At 43.9% G+C, this 17,166-nt stretch overlaps 1 protein-coding gene across 2 annotated transcripts in view; it reads right to left on the bottom strand.

Annotated features, from left to right (window-relative positions):
- tanc2a (tetratricopeptide repeat, ankyrin repeat and coiled-coil containing 2a) overlaps positions 1–17,166 on the bottom strand; it is an 826,495-nt gene that overhangs the window by 231,401 nt on the left and 577,928 nt on the right. For both annotated transcript variants that reach the window (XM_067969114.1, XM_067969115.1), the window contains one exon: positions 7,021–7,284. In XM_067969114.1, the coding sequence (XP_067825215.1) occupies positions 7,021–7,284 (264 nt within the window). The remainder of the gene's footprint in view (positions 1–7,020; positions 7,285–17,166) is intronic.

Here is a 17,166-nt window from a genome sequence, read left to right as displayed (position 1 = left end):
ACTACAACAAAATTATGGACAAAAAGATGTGTCACTTTTAATGGATTAAATCAAGAGATGAAAGCAGGTAGTTTCTCCTCTCTCCCACACACATAAGACATACAATCAAGAAAAGGATTCTTGCTGATTAAAGGTTTGTGGCTGATGACTACACAGTACTGGTACAAGAGAAATTAAATTAGTCAAGCAACAGCTGGTTCTCATTTACTACTACTTCACTATTAAATTAAAGTGGGGGAGGGAGGAGATCCAGATGTAATCAATTGATACAGATCGAGTGGAACCCTGAAGTTGGGGAGTGATCTGAAATGAACCTTCTGTGCAATTTGGAGCCTGAGCTGAGGTGGATTATGACCGAGGCCACTGGATTGAGGCTTTATTGTAAAAATGGACAGAACTGTGTAACGTGATCCCCAAACACCAGTCAGGTCCCAGAATCTCGTGGAATTTGATTTGTTCAGTCACAATAAATAGTGGTCTCAGTAGTGACCAGTATCGACATGAGCATTAAACCCATTGGAGACTATTATTGCACATCATTTGAAAAATTAATGCAATGTTATAAAATGTAAGATTTGCCCTCTACTGTATAAATCAAGAGCTGCTGTACAAGCTCTGGGATCTGCCAGTTTTATTTCCTGCAGTATTTTTAAAGAAAAAAGTACACAAAATACTTAAATTTTGCCAAAACAATAAAGTTTTTATAAAGTTCTTCAGTTTTTAAAGTATTAAATGTGCCAAGCATGCGCATGCTTGGCTGTTTCAGAGTTCAAAGATAATAATGTTGCTACAGTTTTTCAGATCTAAAAGTAAAAAAAAAGTGTATAGGCATGTGGAAAATGCCTCAAGCTATACAGCAACTGGGGTGCTACAATTGGCTTCTGCAACCCTGTATTGGACCGGTAGATGCTGAGAGGTTGTTTCCCCTGGCTGGAGAGTCCAAAACTCGGGGGCAAAGTCTCAGGATAAGGGGTCGGCCGTTTAAGAATGAGATGAGAATGAATTTCTTCACTCAGGGGGTTGTGAATCTTTGGAATTCTCTACCCCAGAGGGCTGTGGATGCTGAGTCATTGAATATATTCAAGGCTGAGATAGAATTTTGGACTCTAGGGGAATCAAGAGATATGGGGCTCGGGCGGGAAAGTGGAGTGGAGTGGAGTTGAGGTTGAAGATCAGCCATGATCTTATTGAATGGCAGAGCAGCCTCGAGGGGCCGTAAGCTCTACTCCTGCTCCTATTTCTTATGTTCTTATGTAGTTAAATAAAATCATCCTGAGGTCCTGCTCCGATTGCTATCCAATAGCTCTTATTAGAAAGTCGACGTGCGAATGCTGGGCAAGGATAGGATTCAGCTTGGCTGTGATGTGCTCCACATCTCTCAGGAGTTGCAATAAACGCGATGAGAATGAACTCAAGTTGGTGTAGAAGTGGGGGGGTGGGGGCAACAACAGATCTAAAAGCAATGGGTAAAGATCTGGGCTCCCGGTATCTACACCCGAGGTTGAACCCCGAGTTGGCGATGGGCTTCAACAAAGGGCACCACAAATACTTATCATAGTCATCAAAAAAGGCCCTGCTGCATTTCGTGCTGACTCAAAACATCTTGACCCAAAACTGAACAAGAAATAGCCCATGAGCTTTACTATACAATAAAGAATATGTGCCCTTTGGGAGATTTTAAGTCTGTAATTTTAGGGTCAAGGCAAGTCTCATGAACTACTTGAACTCTGCTCTCAATTTACGAGGTCATTGAAACCACAATTAGATTACTGTCTCTTTACCACTCCCAGGTGTTGATTCATTTCTGATACTGCAGAAAAAGTTGCACGTGAATCATAGGTCACCTTCACAATTAGAATGAATGCTTTCCTGGGGCACATTCAATGTATGTCACATGAACTAGAAGGTCTTATGTTATTTGAACACACATTAGTCTGGACTCTTCCAGCTCCTCCAAAAGAAATTTAACAAAGTCATTCACAAACTACAAATTATAATGCATTAAGTAGCAATTCAAAATAAATAGGAAAACCAAGTAAGATGATAATTGTGATACAGCAACAGAACTCACATCTTGCGAAATTGGAATATAAAATTGCTAGCACAGTCGGAGGAACAATGATTAAGAATCACCATTACAATTCAAGCAGGAATGTTTTACAAGTCATCTTAGCATTGCCAATAAATGTTACAGAAAGTTGTATTCTTGCTGTAATGCTAATAGAATTACGTAGAAAATAAACACAGAAACAGGCCATTCAGCCCAATCAGTCCGTGTTGGTGTTTATCCTCCACATGAACAGTAGTTCTAATCCCATGCACCCACCCTGTTCCCATATCCCTTTATTCCACTTTCCTTAAACCACCTGTTTTTAAATACTGACCTTGTCTCTCCTGGCTCTAATAGTGCATTTCACAGCCCCTTTATTCCACTTTCCTTAAACCTGTTTTTAAATATTGACCTTGTCTCTCCTGGCTCTAATAGTGCATTTCACAGCCCCATAACCCTCTGTGTAAAAATGTTTCTCCTGCTCTTTGTTCTAAATCTCTTACATTTAATCTTATATCTATATCCCTTTGTACCACACCCCTTATATTCCTTTGTTCCAGGCCCCTCAATCACGAGAAACGGTCTGCTTCTATCCCATCCCTTTATAATTTTAAACACCTCTATCAATTCACCCTTTAATCTCCTCTGATGAAAAGAGCCCTGATTTTGATTAGGTAGCTAATGTAGTCATTGACACCAAGACTCTCAATAGTTACATTACCAGATGAATAACGAAAATGACACTCACCTTGTTCAAGACCACTCAATCACTGGAAACATTTTGTTTCTATCTCTTCTGTGCCATCCCTTCATAATTGTAAACACCTCTATCAAATCACCCCATAATCTCCTCTGTACTAATAAAAACAGCTCCAATTTTTCGAGTCTTTCTTTGTATTTGTATTTGCTTATAACAGACAGCATCCTAGTGAATCTGTGCTGTACCCTCTCTATTGCCTCAACATCCTTCCTATAATGTGGAGCCCAAAACTGCACACAGTACTTCAACTGTGGTCTTATTAAGGTTTTATATAGATTCACCATTACATCCTGACTTTATATTCTATACCTCTTGTCATAAAGCCCAGTATTCCATTAGCTTTTCTATGGCCTTATCCACTTGAGGTGTTGCTTTTAATGTGAAACTGAACCCCAAAATCCCTCTGCTCTTTCACATCACCCAGATTTTCCCCAAAGTATAATTATTATTTTTAATCAAAATGTACCACCTCACATTTACTGACACTGAATTCCATTGTTCACTTTTTTGCCTATTCCACCTTATCAATATCCCCTGGCAGCTTCCTTTGCACCTCCTGCTGATTGGTTGAAACCAGCAATGGTGGAAGCCTAGGAAAATGCTTCAGTAACATTGCTTAAGTGGCCCAGAAGACTTGCGAGAAAATAGAAGGTGTTGATATCCTCAAGAAACAGTAAACTGAGCTTCACTGCAAAAGAAAATACTAGTGATATCTAAATGGCATTGAAAAATTGATATTCATATAAACTTTAGCAGAGCGCTTGACATAAAATATAACGTCTTGCAAAGAGCAGTGTGATGGAGGATTATTATGTGGTATCATGGGAACAATAATCAATTTAAGACCCCAATTTTCAAGGTCCACCACTCTCAGCTGGAGTGAGCAGAGCCCAGGCTGCTTCCCACAAGTCATCTCATTCTCCTGTTGCCATTATGCACCCTCTAGCAGTTGGCTCAAAGGTGCATAGCTGTGACCTGAGGGAGACCAGTCAAATATCCTCTTGGCTGCAGGGGGCGTGTGCCCTGAGAGACAGGGAGCTAGAAGGAGGAAGATTTAAAAACAACCGTTTTTTTTTGTATTAGGTAATCTATAATTTATCAGAATATTAAAAAAAAACTAGAAAGGAACAGCTGGCCCTCGTCAGACTAGAATGTTGCATGCTCAGTCATTCAGCTCTAACTTTCATCAGCAGAAGGCAAGAGCTTTCTAGAGCGGCTGAACTTAAAGAATGAACCAAGTTTGAAAGCACTTTGAAAGGACTTTTCTCAAATACGGTACCTTTACCAAACAAAATTATGATCCAATTGCCCTTACAGTCTAATCGTTTCCATTCACTCAAACATTACGGGCACTACACCGCACTTGAGTATCAAGTATTTAATCCTAAACTCAAAAAATTTTTTTAAATACTGCATTTAAAAAAAAATGATAGTCTCCTCCTCTTCGGTCCCCTCGTGCCATACATCATACCTTAACCACAAGGAACAATGATGCACACTTTCTGTTCCCTGAGTTCTGTGCCTAGAAGCCCATCAGGACATCTTGTTTAGATCATCCTCAACCTTCCCTCCCTGAGGATAAAGCACTTATCCTTTTTTCTATACACCTTTGAATAAGACTGGGAATTTGCAAATTGGGGAATCATGACTAGAAAGCCACACTCAACCACTTTGTGATGCAACACATTTATTCACTAGCATGTCCCAGAGTCAGGGTGCTTGCACAGAGCTACTGTACAACTGTTTATATTCTTGCCAAGAAGAGGGTTCACATATTTGCAAATATTCAAGTCGCAGGTCAGGTTGCCTTGCAAAGAAACACAATTTTTTCTTGTCAATATTCACTATTCTCCAATGTTGAGGCAACAGTTTGTTTGCAGGGGCCAACTCATTACTTTAGATATAACTTAATCACATATTTTAACAAGACTTATGTTCATTACTTAATTGTAAGGTTAGCTAAATCCAAAAAGAAGTTATACTTAAATATTTACTCACAACTACAGTTCTCCAACAAGTGTTCTGAACCCAGTGGTGCTCTGAACAAGTTCTGCTTTTAACATTGTACCTGAACACCTCCATTCCTTCCTCCTCCTTCAGTGTATTATGGGCAGAGTGACCCACAGTCAACTAACTGCACATACTCTGTAGTTCTGCTACGTAACTGCCTACAAAACTTTGGCTCAAAGGTTTTCTTTTAAATAATAAAATTGTTAATAACCCTTAATGGTTAGAATTTCATTAATCTTAGAAACATACATTATCACTGTTCTAAATGTCACAAATTAAGCTTCATTTTGCGAGCCTTCCGCACATTAGGACACTCTAAATTATTTGTGTTTTGCCTAATTCTGGAACTTTTGGAAATTCTCCCATTGTTCAATGGTAACCAATCTGCGTATCCATTTTCTAACAGACTAATCAAGGTAAACTTTTCTTTCTGACTGTTGTTGCTGTGTAACCTCAAAAAGATTCCAGGTGGCACACTATAGCCAAACTAGCTGGTTACTAGTTGTCTGATTAAAGGAGCAGTGGTTGGCATCCAAGTACTTTGATTAATATCTTCCACCTGGACCCTAAGCACAAGCGATCAAAGAAAAAAAAAGTTTCCCTTGCAACATTAACCACACCAGAAAGAAAGGGTAAGTAATCCAGGAAACTATGAAGGGAGAGCGTCATAAAAACTGCAACTGTAGAAGAATTGAACATTTAGAGCGGCCAAAGGGAAAAATTTTAACAAAATAGCTTAAAATTGAAGTTTATCAATTCATTGTGCATTTGCAATGTTGATGGTTATGTCCATTAACAATAGACCAAGTAATTACTGAGGTTATTAAAAAGGATCTATAACTCATGAGCAGGCAAAAGTTATTGTATTTTGTATATGTATCAGACACAGTTTTCATATAATATTAGTCCAAAGTTTGTTATTTTCATTAATATTTAACTAACTTCAATGTTCAAAGGTATATTTGAAAGGCGTGTAACTGTGTTGTCAGGCAGTACATCGTAAAGTGCAACACCATGTCCTAAAATGATGGCATTCCAGTAAAATTTAAATTACACATGACGCTCTTGAATATGAAACAACGGAACCTAATCAACTTAAATATGAATTGAGTTCCTATTACAAATATGTAGAAAATGATATTAAAAATTCATAAGCAAATACCTGTAGGAAACATCCAATAGGTTGTATTTTAACTTATTTAGCAGAAAGGCTACACTTTATTCCCATGAGCCACACTCAGTTCTAAAATTACATTTCAGTCAATAATTTGTTTTCCAACAATCTTTAAATAGACATAATCCAAACCTTAAAGTACATTATCAGATCAACACATTTTCATCTTTGATCATATATAAAAAAGCATAATACTTACTGGCATTGAGATAATCATTCTTTGCCATACAGCAATACAAGATAACAGGCAGATGGCAAAGCTACAAAGTCGTAACTCAGTTACATCATAAATCAACCGAGTTAAAGTCTTAAATTATTAAATTGCTACTTGTTATTGTAAACATATTCAGAATATATTTTGAAAAAAATATTGCGTGGTGAGCTTATAGAGTATGGTGGTGGCAACGTTATATAGATCAAAGGCCAGTAAATTGGAATGTGATAAAGCAGCACAGTCCTTTGGTAGCAGAATGTGGGTTTGCTCTGATTCCCCACACAGGTTCTCAATCTCAGCCAGACATTTAAAAGTGAGGCACAAAAAACTGAGACACATCTCCACATGGAGGGCAGATCACTTCAGGTCACACTTGTGCATCCTCAAGTACCCATTTACAGACCATCAAAAGCACAGCCTGCCTAGGTCAACTACCTTTTAACTGGAAATGCTATAGGTTGGTGATTGTGCAGTATTTTTTTTTAAAAAGGCCACAGGAAAATAAATAATAAATTGGGAGAAAGTGGAGAAAAGAGGAACTGTCTGTAAGATGTTCTTGTATGTGCATCACACATATAGTGTAGTAGTCTACAGGGGCAACTTTACAAGTACACGCACTTGGATTCTCCATTTGTGCTCCTGCAAGGCAAGGGTCTGCATTGGGAGTACAACACTTATATTCCTGGACTTTTAGTCAATAAAGCGATCACAGTAAAAGTACTGATAGTCACAATAAATGACTAGTAGTCACTAGTGGTATTTTTTTCAGGAAAATTAATGAGATATTACAAACACCAAATCTATATTCTTACCTGCTACAGAATTTGGCCGAGGCATCAGGTACAGAGGGATAGAGTGGACAGACTGAGATGAGACGGTCTCCAAGTTTCTTTCCGGGAATTTATTCAAGCTGAATGTGGAGCCAGATATATTTTCATCCACTCGATACAGGCAGGAATCCATGGCAGATTTTTGAGCGTGCCATGGTTTAAGGTTTGCTCTGGAGCTTGATTCCTTACTACTTTCCCCGCCATACTTAGTACGATCCACATTTTCTGAATAACTTGTCAAAGTTGCTGCAGATTGAAAAAAAAATAAGCAATTTGTTTGGGGGTGCTGTTCAAATTAGTTTACACACAGGGTATCTAAACAAACACAATCTGTAAATGCTAAATGTGGTTGTGAATCCAGTTCTTCGTACTCATAATTATTTAAATCTTCTACCTTTGGTCTATTTTCTTATAGGACTACCAGCTCAGACGCCACTTGCCATCACCTTGACACTGTTGGTCTTGGCTCAGTGGTAGCTCATTCGTCTGAGTCAAAAGGTCGTGGGTTCAAATCCCACTCCAGAGACTCGAGAACATAATCCAGGCTGACACTTCAGTGCAGTACACTAGGAAAGCTGCACTATTGGTGGTAATGCCTTTTGGATGAGATGTTAAACAACTGCTCTATTGGGTAGGCGTCAAAGATCCGGTGGCACTTTTTGAAGACGCGCAGGGGAGTTCTCCCGGTGTCCTCGCCACCATTTATCCCTCATTAAAAACAGATTATCTGGTCATTTATTTCAATGCTGTTTGTGGGACCTTGCTGTGCACAAATTAGCTGCAGCATTTCCCTACATTACACCAGTGACTGCACTTCAAAAGTACTTGATTGACTGTGAATCACTTTGGGATGTCCTGAGGTCATGAAAGGCCCTATTTAAATGCAAGTTCTTTCTTCTTTCTTTGGGAGACCTGAAATTCATGTGCCTTTGGGCCTTTACTCATGACCGGCCTAGCTGTAAAATATTTATCAAGCTGGGTCTCAAGTGATGTTCCTTTTCCTTTTGCTCTCCATCAAAAAGCTACTGGCAACCAAGGTTGACCCACTTTCTATGCAGGAAGTACTGTAGAGAAATGTAAACACCTTTGTCACAACAGATCTGTCAAAGACATTATTGTGTGCAGTGGTCCCAAGCTTGGCAAATATATGGACTGCTCCACATCGCAGACTTGTAAATACAATCAATCGGAACCTGATTGAGAGATGCTCTGGAAGCTTCTGAAGAGCACTGATCAGACCGTGAGTTTCTTTTCCTCAAGATCACAGCAATGGACAATTGACTCGACCATACACTTAGCTATCTGTTGCTTGGATTATTGGTTTACCCAAGGTCGGTGAACCATGGAAAACAAATAATCGACTGACTAGACTTACGAAGATGCTCAGAACAGGTAACACAGTAGCTTAGAAGTCTACTAACATCATTTCATTGAAAATTATTCTCCTTCTCTGACTGGCGTGGCCCTCATTACACCACAATACTTCTTCAGCTGTGTATCTCATCTGCTCAACAACTCCCGCAGGTACACCTTTGATGCCCTTGTCACCGGCAAAATTCTATTTCATCTTGTCCATGAGAGCCACCTCCCACTCCCTTGACTATTTCCACTGCTGACCACCCAGCTTCCCTTTGTGACCCCAGGCTAGCAGACATTGTAAATGCTTCCCTCTCTTCAGGTACTGCCCCCTTTCTTTCAAAACAGTCATCATCACCCCTCCCTTCAAAAATCCCACCCTCAACCCCTTTGACCTTACAATCTACTACCCCACCTCAACTCCCTTTCTTCGTCAACGTTCTTGAACTTGTTGTCACCTCTCAAATCGATGCCCATCTCTCCCACTATTCCGTGATTGAATCTCTCAAACTGGTTTCAATCCCTGCCACAGCACTGAAACAACCCTAATCAATGGCACTCTTCTCTTCCTCATCTACATGCTGCCCCTTGGTGACATCATCTGCAAACACGGGATAAGTTTCCATATGAACAGTGTCAACTTCCAGCTCTACCTCTCCACCTCCTCTCTCATACATCCGCTGCCTCTGTGTTGTCAGACTGCTTGTCCAATATCTAGTCGTAAATGAGCTGAAATTTCCTCCAGTTAAACACTGGGAAGACTGAAGCCATCCCCTTTGTTCCCCCCGGAACAAACAACCTACTCTCACCACCAATTCGATCCCCCTCTCCATCACTGTCTCAGGTGGAACCTGACTATTCACAATCTTGGTATCCTATTCAACCCCAAACTGAGCTTCCAACTCCATATTCTCTCGATCACAAAGACCATCTACTTTCACCTTTGTAATATCGCCTGCCTCCACCCCTGCCTTAGCCCATCTGCCATTGAAAAACTTCATCAATGACTGTCATCTCCTGACTTGACTATTCCAATACTTTCCTAGCTGACCTCACATCCTCTACAAACTTCAGCTCATCCAAAACTCTGCTGCCTGTCTCCTATCCAGCATTAGGTCCTACTCACCTATCACCTTGTCCTTGCTGACCTACATTGGCAGCTGATCCCCCAACATCTCCAATTTAAAATTCTCATCTTTGTGTTTACATCCCTTCATAGCCTCACTTCTCCATTCCTCTGTAACCTCATCCAGGCATACACCACCCCCACCTGACCTGAGCTCTCCGTTCTTCTGACTCAAGTCTTCTGTGCAGTTCCTTGCCCCCCTTAACCCCACTATTAGCAGTCGTGCCTTCGGCTGTCCAGGCCCCACATTCTGGAGTTCTCTCCCTAACTTACTCCGCCTCCCTTCTCCTCCTTTAAGACCCGCCTTCAAACCCACCTCTTTGACCAAGCTTTGGTCACTCTTCTTCATATCTCCTTCTTTGGCTTGGCATCCATTTTTGTCTGATTGCACCATTGTGAAGTGGGTTGGGAAGTTTTTCTATGTTAAAAGTGCTATATAAATGCAAGTTGTTGTAGATTCAGAATCACAACCCCCACTCAGGAGTGGCCCTCTTTCTTTTGGCTTTTCTCATTCCCTTTTTTAAAAAAGAGACAATCTATTTTGTAATAAACAACATGCGTCTCAGTCACTCTCTGATATTGCGAGCTGAAAACCCAGGCAAACATTACAAGCAGCGCTGTCACGTTTAGATGAGAGTCACTGAATGTGCCCACCAGTGACAGTAAATAGGTTATTGCATTTTGGTCAGTGTTTTAAGCCATTGACATAAGTTGGTGTAGACATCTTGTCATGGGTCAGTGCTGAAGGATGTCCTGAATGACCAGCAACTCAGTAGAGGGCAAGCCTCAGAGTACTGACATTTAAATTCAATCCAGTACTTTAGCTTCCTTTGCTTTTTCAAGTCTTCTTTGTGTTTTAGATTCTTGTTATTGCTGCCTTAGAAAGCACATGGTCACACCAATATTGAGATGATTGTTTTTTTTTGCATCTGTCCTGAAAAGGAAAGCAATGACACCGAGTTTTCTTCAAGCACATTGGCCACTATTGATTTGTGCCAATGCGTAGTCCCAAAATAGAAATCTAAAAAAAGGGGAGAAGCCAAAATTGTGCCAGTAAAATTAAACATAGAAACTGTGAAGGACAACCTTATTTGACCTACATGCAGTAATAAAACTGAAGAAGTGATTCAATTCAGGATCAGAAAATGTGACAATGAGAGGAGGAAATCCAATCTTTTAGCTAAAAATAATAAACAGAATCTTTGAATCTTACAGCACAGAAGGCGGCTATTCGGCCCATTATGTCTGTGCCGTCTCTTTGAAAGAGCTGTCCAATTTAGCCCCACACCCCAGCTTTTTCCCAATAACCCTGCAAATTAGTTCTCCAAGTACATTTTTAATTACCTTTTGAAAGTTCCTATGGAATCTGCTTCCACCACCCTTTCAGGTAGTAAGTTCCAGATCTTAATCGTGTGTGAAATAATTTCTCATTTTCCCTCTAGTTCTTTTGCCAATTATTTTAAATTCAGGACCTCTGGTTACCCACTCACTTGCCAGAGGAAATGCAGTTTATACCTTCTTACTCCATCAAAACCTCTCATAATTTTGCATACCTCTATTAGGTCTCCTCTTGGGAGAACAATCCCAGCTTTACATAGAAGCATTACACAGAATTTTACAGCACAGAAACAGGCCATTCGGCCCAACTGGTCTATGCCTGTGTTTGTGCTCCACACGAGCCTACTCCCACCATACGTCATCGAACCCTATCAGCATAACCTTCTTTCCCTTTCGCTCTCATGTACTTATCTAGCTTCCCCTTAAATGCATCTTATTAAAGCATAATGGTTAAAATCTTCTGTAGTGATTACCTTCATGTTAATTATTATTGAGGACCATTTCAATCCTTTGGGTCTGGATTATTCCCCCTTCTCCAACTGGAGCTTCTAAAATCTCTGCACATAACTGAAGTCTCTCATCCCTGGTAAACCTCCTCTGTACTAAGGCTTTGACATCCTTCCGAAAGTGTGGTGCCCAGAGTTGTACACAATACTCCAGCTGAGGCCTAACCAGTGATTTGTGAAGGTTTAGTATGACAACCTTGTTTTTGTAGTCAATGTCCCAATTTACAAAGCCAAGTATCCCATTTGCTTTCTTAACCACCTTATCAACTTGCCCTGCCAAATTCACAAAGATTTGTGAATATCTACCCCCAGGTCCCTCTGTTTTTGCAAACAGTGCCACTGCACAGGTCCCTGGGCTTTATAGGATGCAGAAGTAGCAGACGACATGACACAGCCAGCTCTGACCTTCCTTTTTATGTGTGCCAAGATCACATGGTTTTCCCAGACACAATCAAACGAGACTGTACTGGGCCTCAGCTTTTTCCATACATATTAATGACCTGGATGAAGGAATAGAAAGTTGTATATCCAAGTTTGCTGATAACACCAAGTTAGGAGACACAGAAGTTCTGTAGGTGGGAGCAGGAAGTTTCAAAGGGGCATAGACAGATTAAGTGAGTGGGCAAAACTGTGGCAGATGGAGTATAATGCTGGGAAGTGTGAGGTCATCCACTTTGGATCCAAGGAAGATAAATCAGGATATTTTCTAAACGGCGAGAGACTAGGAACTGTGGAGGAGTAAAGGGATGTATGTAAATCACTAAAAGCTAGTGCACAGGTGCAAAAAATTATCAAAAAAGCTAATGGTTACCCTACACCTCAAGGAGGTTGGATACAAAGGGAAGGAAGTCATGCTTCAATTGCACAGAGCCTTGGTCAGACCCCACTGGAGTACCGCATTTAGTTTTGGGCATTGCACCTCAAAAAGGATATACTGGCCTCAGAGGGGGTACAGCGGAGAGTTACTAAAATGATACCAGGACTTCAAGGGTTAAAATACGTGGACAGTTACATAAACATGACTTCTATTCCCTTGAGTTCAGAAGGTTGAGGGGTGATCTGATCGAGGTGCTTAAAATTATAAAAAGATTCAATAGGGGAGACACAGAGAAACTATTTCCTCTGGTGGGGGAAATCCAGAATAAGGGGGCACAATCTTAAAATTAGAGCTCGGCTATTTAGGAGTGAAATCAAGAATCAATTTTTCACACAAAAGGTAGGAAAAATCTGGAATTCCCTTCCCCAAAAGGCTGTGGATGCTGAGACAAATTGAAATTTTTAAAAATGAGGTCTGAAGGGATTCGCAAAATTTCACATGTTCCCCCCCCACCGAAGATTTATTGGAGTTATTAAAGAAACCCTGGTGTGACTGTGTTTTAAAAAATGCAGGGTCTCTCAAAATGGCTGCGGTCAGACACATGGCCAAGGGCCGGCAGATTTGAAATTGGATTCTCCAACAGCTTGGCAGGCTCCGTGTTTCAGACAGGTTTCTTTGAACAATGCAGTTGCATTCACGCCCTGAGGCAAGCCATCAACATGGCCGGTCGACACATCAAAATTCGAGCAGGAGATCCCAGGACAAAAGATAGCCCATCAAGGAACATTCGGAACAATGGAAAGCAGTTATGGAACAGATCAGTACAGGTACCGGCCATTAATGAAAATGGGCCAAGATCGGGACCCCTTTTGTCTTACGTTTTCAGCCCAAATCGGACAATGGAGCAAAACTGATGAGGTGCGAAAATAACCTGTTACCGGGAGGGTATAACTGGGGCTTCCTAGTATCTCTCTCTCTCTTCTCTTCGCATCTTGGCCCGGTCCTGTCTGCCTGCTAGCAACTAAGAAGGAAGGCCATCCAGTAAACCTCGCAACCACATGTCGACGGCAGAAGCAGGGCACAGGGGCCAGGCCTTTTCATCTGTTTCACCGGTGAGCATTAATTTTCTGGCCGCCACAAGACAACCGAGCTAGGTGTAAGGGTGGGAGTTAAAGGGGTATTGCTAAAATTGTGATTTTAGAATTTTCCCTCGATGTGTCCGTTTCTTCCACCCCGTTAAGTGTAAGACTGTATTGCATCCATAGCGATTTCTTTTATCTTCTGTATAATACTGTTTACCTTGAAGTTTTAGTTTTCTTATTAATAAACATTGGTTTTCCTTGTATCAATCCACTGGTCTGTTCGTCTGTCCTTGTTACCGCCCGATAAGTCCTCAGCTCAGAATCAGGAAGGGGAAAGCGATTCGCAACCGCACAGCGGGCAGGGCAGCTCAGGAAAAACATAACTGGCTGACCGATAATAAGCCCGAGAAACAGTAAAAACCCCTTACAGAAATGGCGAGTCAGGCAGGAGCTGAGGCGAAAGTGTGAGACAAGGCAGACAGTGGTGCGGAGGAGGAATCCGCAATGGAGGAAAGGTTGTCTGCCTATGTGTGCGGCAAGGTAAATATCGCAAAAAAATGGGTGGGCGATATGTTAAAGGCCGAGCGTCCCATAGATGCAGCATACAGTGGACAGCAAGTACACAGTATAAGAAAGGAATTCAGAAGGCAGTCTGGCTCTTGTGTTTTAAAAAGCAGGTCTTAGTACTAGACCGTGTTGTAGCAGCGCGAGCAGCCAAGATTAAGCAGTTGACCCGAGAGCTGCAGGAAAAGACAGCAGCGGAAGAGAAAGGGGTAGCGGCGCTCCAGGCAATAAGCCAAGAAAGGGCGCAGATGGCAAGGGACCACCAGGCAAAGGTAGAGCGAGGGCGAAGGGCATGGTATGCCTCATTAGCCCGAAGGCGGGCCAGTCGGATTTTACTGGCAACCCAAGCAGGAAAGTCCCACAGGCAGCTCCCAGAACGACACTGGTTAGGGAACCAGAGGCTTCACGGCCACCACCCATAGCCCCGAGTTTTCAGGAGGTCTGGCAGCAAAGGGGGGGTGGAGGATGAAGCATTAGGGGAGACCCAGCAAGCCCTGGTAGATAGATCAGGACTGGGACCAGTGTACCCCCTCCGACAACGGAGGTACGTCCCGCCCGCCAGTGGCGAGGACCTAGGGGCCATCCAGAACCAGTTTGTAGTGCCGCATGGCACCCCACAGCTCAGGGTCATGGTTAGCCATATCCCTAAGGTGACAGTGAAGGGAGACCCCTCTCTACACTTCCGTGAGATAGAGCAGGCAATGTGCGTTAATGACTGCGATGAAGCAGAACAAGCAAAAATGCTGCTGTTTTCTCTGGGTGATGACCTCCTCCAAACCTTATCAGATGAGTGCAAAAGGGGGCAGAAAGATTACGAGGAGTTAAGGGATGAGATATGGAGGCCATGGGACTCAAATGACGGGAGTCCGTTTGCCCGGGTGGAAAAAACGGTACAGCTTCCCGGGGAGTCCCCACAGGCTTTCGCAGACAGGCTGTGGCCAGTCTACCGGAGCGCATGCCCGGGAATGCCAGGGCGGACACTCCTGAACAGAGATCAATCGGCCCACTGGCTCCGCTGTCTCATTGCAAACTGCCTGCCCCAAATTCGAACTCGAGCTGCGGCCTGGTTTGACCCCCGTAGCCCCCAGACCACCGAGGAAACGGTGATCCGCCAGCTCACGATAGCATTTAAAAATATCAGGGGTATCGAGACGCCCCAACCCAAAGGGAAAGTCCACGAGGTTAAACCAGGGGCCCAGCATAAAAAGGAATGGCACCAGGAAGGGAATCGTCCCGCCCAGGCTAAGTTAAACTGCTATGGGTGCGGGAAGGACGGCCACTGGCACAAAGATTGTAAAAACCCCTGGAAGGATACCAAGGGAAAGAATCCCACCGCCCCAGCCCAAAAGGCAGCGATGGGGGAGACAGAGACAAGAATTGCACCCGCTGCCATGGAGTCATTTTTTGAGGCCATGCGATCTTTTATGGCCAGCCAGGGAAAAATAGCAGCCACTACCGGTGTGGTAACTCCCTCAGCCCCCTCTGACGATGCCCCGCTATGACTAGAGCCCGCACAGCCTGTCTACCTGTGTGCTCTCAGGTATGATGGATGGAAGAGACCGCTCGTGCAGATGGAGGTAGAGAAGGTTAAAGGGACTTATCTGCTGGATACGGGGGCATCATGCACCGTGATCCACGCAGCTAATCCCACCACCTCACCTCTGTCCAGCGGAGTTCCATACGTTCTATCGGGGTTCACCGGCAAGGAACAGGCGGGAGCATTCTCCAAGCCGCTCTCAGTCCGCCTGGGCCCATTCCAAACCAAGTGGACGTGTGTCCTGGCGAGGTGGGAAGCGCAGGGAGGAAAGGGGACCCTAGGGGCCGACTTCATCGTGGGCCACGGGATCCTCGTGGATCTCCGCAACCATTGCCTTTGGGGAGCCGATACGGGTGAGGAGAATGGCATGGTAGTTATCCCAGAAAAAGAAGGGAAGGGAACCCTGTGTACTGTGAAGCCGAAAGGAGGTTACGACCTCGGGCTCATGGTGGAAGGTGTCCTGGAGGAATTTAAAGCATTGGTGCAGGCTCGCATGGCTGTGTTCGCCACGCACAAACACGACTGCGGGAGGGTCACCGGGTTTAAGGTCAGGGTAGACGAAGGCCCCATGGCCCGGCCCCAGAAGCAGTATAACTTTCCTAGAGAAGCAGAGCCCGATATGGAGATGGCCATATCCTCGTTGGTGCAGCAGGGAGTGCTGAGGCCCATAGCCACCCATGTTAATTCTCCGCTTTGGCCGGTCAAGAAACCGGACAATTCATGGAGAGCCACGGTGGACTATCGGGTGCTCAACAGCAATATCCCCGCGTGCGCCCCCACAGTGGCAGCAGTTGCCGACCTCATCGGAAGCATTCCAGCATCCGCGACTACGTTCACGGTGCTTGATATTTCGGATGGGTTTTGGTCGATCCCCTTCAGGAGGGAAGACCAGTATAAGTTCGCTTTTACTTTTAAAGGGCAACAGTATACTTGGAACTGTTTGCCGCAAGGTTTTCATAACAGCCCCAGCATCTTTCACCAGTGCATGGCGAGTAGTTTAAAGGAATTTAGCCAGCCCACCCAATTGGTGCAGTATGTAGACGACCTGCTCTTGTTTACCGACTCAGTCGGGGAGCATGGCCCGCTACTGGCCGAATTGCTGGAGCTGCTGCAGAGTAAAGGGTTCAAGGTCAACCCGAAGAAGGCGCAGATTGGCCGCCGGGAAGTTAAATTCCTGGGCCTGACCGTCCGCACAGGGGAACGAGCCATAGACAAGGCTAGGAGGGAAGCGGTCCAAGAGCTACCGGTCCCCAGTACTGTGAGGGGTGTGAGGTCGTTTTTAGGCTAACGGGCTACTGCAGAGATTTTATTGAGGATTATGCGGCCACGGCAGCCCCTCTGCTCCAACTCCTATGCAAGGGAGTGGAATGGTCTTGGGATGAGGGGTGCCAGGCAGCATTTGTCCAGCTCAAGAGGGACCTGCAGACCGCACCAGCCCTGGGAGCGATAGATGGAGGGAGAGAGTTCTTTCTGGAGGTAGCGGCCAGCGGGGATAATCTCAGTGCTGTGCTGCTCCAGGAGCGGCACGGCAGGCTAAGACCAGTGGTCTACTCCTCCAGAGTACTCACTGACGTGGAAAAGAGCTACTCAATTTGCGAGCGGCACCTTTTGGCCACGTACTGGGCTATGAAAAGATCCTCGATCTTCACAGGCACCTCTCCTATCACCCTCCTCACACATCACACGCCCACCCAGATGCTTCTGGACGGGAGGATCAAAGATGGGACAGTCAGCAGTGCCCGCATTGCGCGCTGGACCCTCCTCCTTTCCCAGATGGATCTGAGGGTGAGGGGCCTTTGCGA

This window comes from Heptranchias perlo, chromosome 30 (genome assembly GCF_035084215.1).
Source record: "Heptranchias perlo isolate sHepPer1 chromosome 30, sHepPer1.hap1, whole genome shotgun sequence".
Classification (NCBI taxonomy): domain Eukaryota; kingdom Metazoa; phylum Chordata; class Chondrichthyes; order Hexanchiformes; family Hexanchidae; genus Heptranchias; species Heptranchias perlo.
The sequence above is the reverse complement of the archived record's forward strand: the minus strand, read 5'-3'. Positions and strand labels throughout refer to the sequence as shown.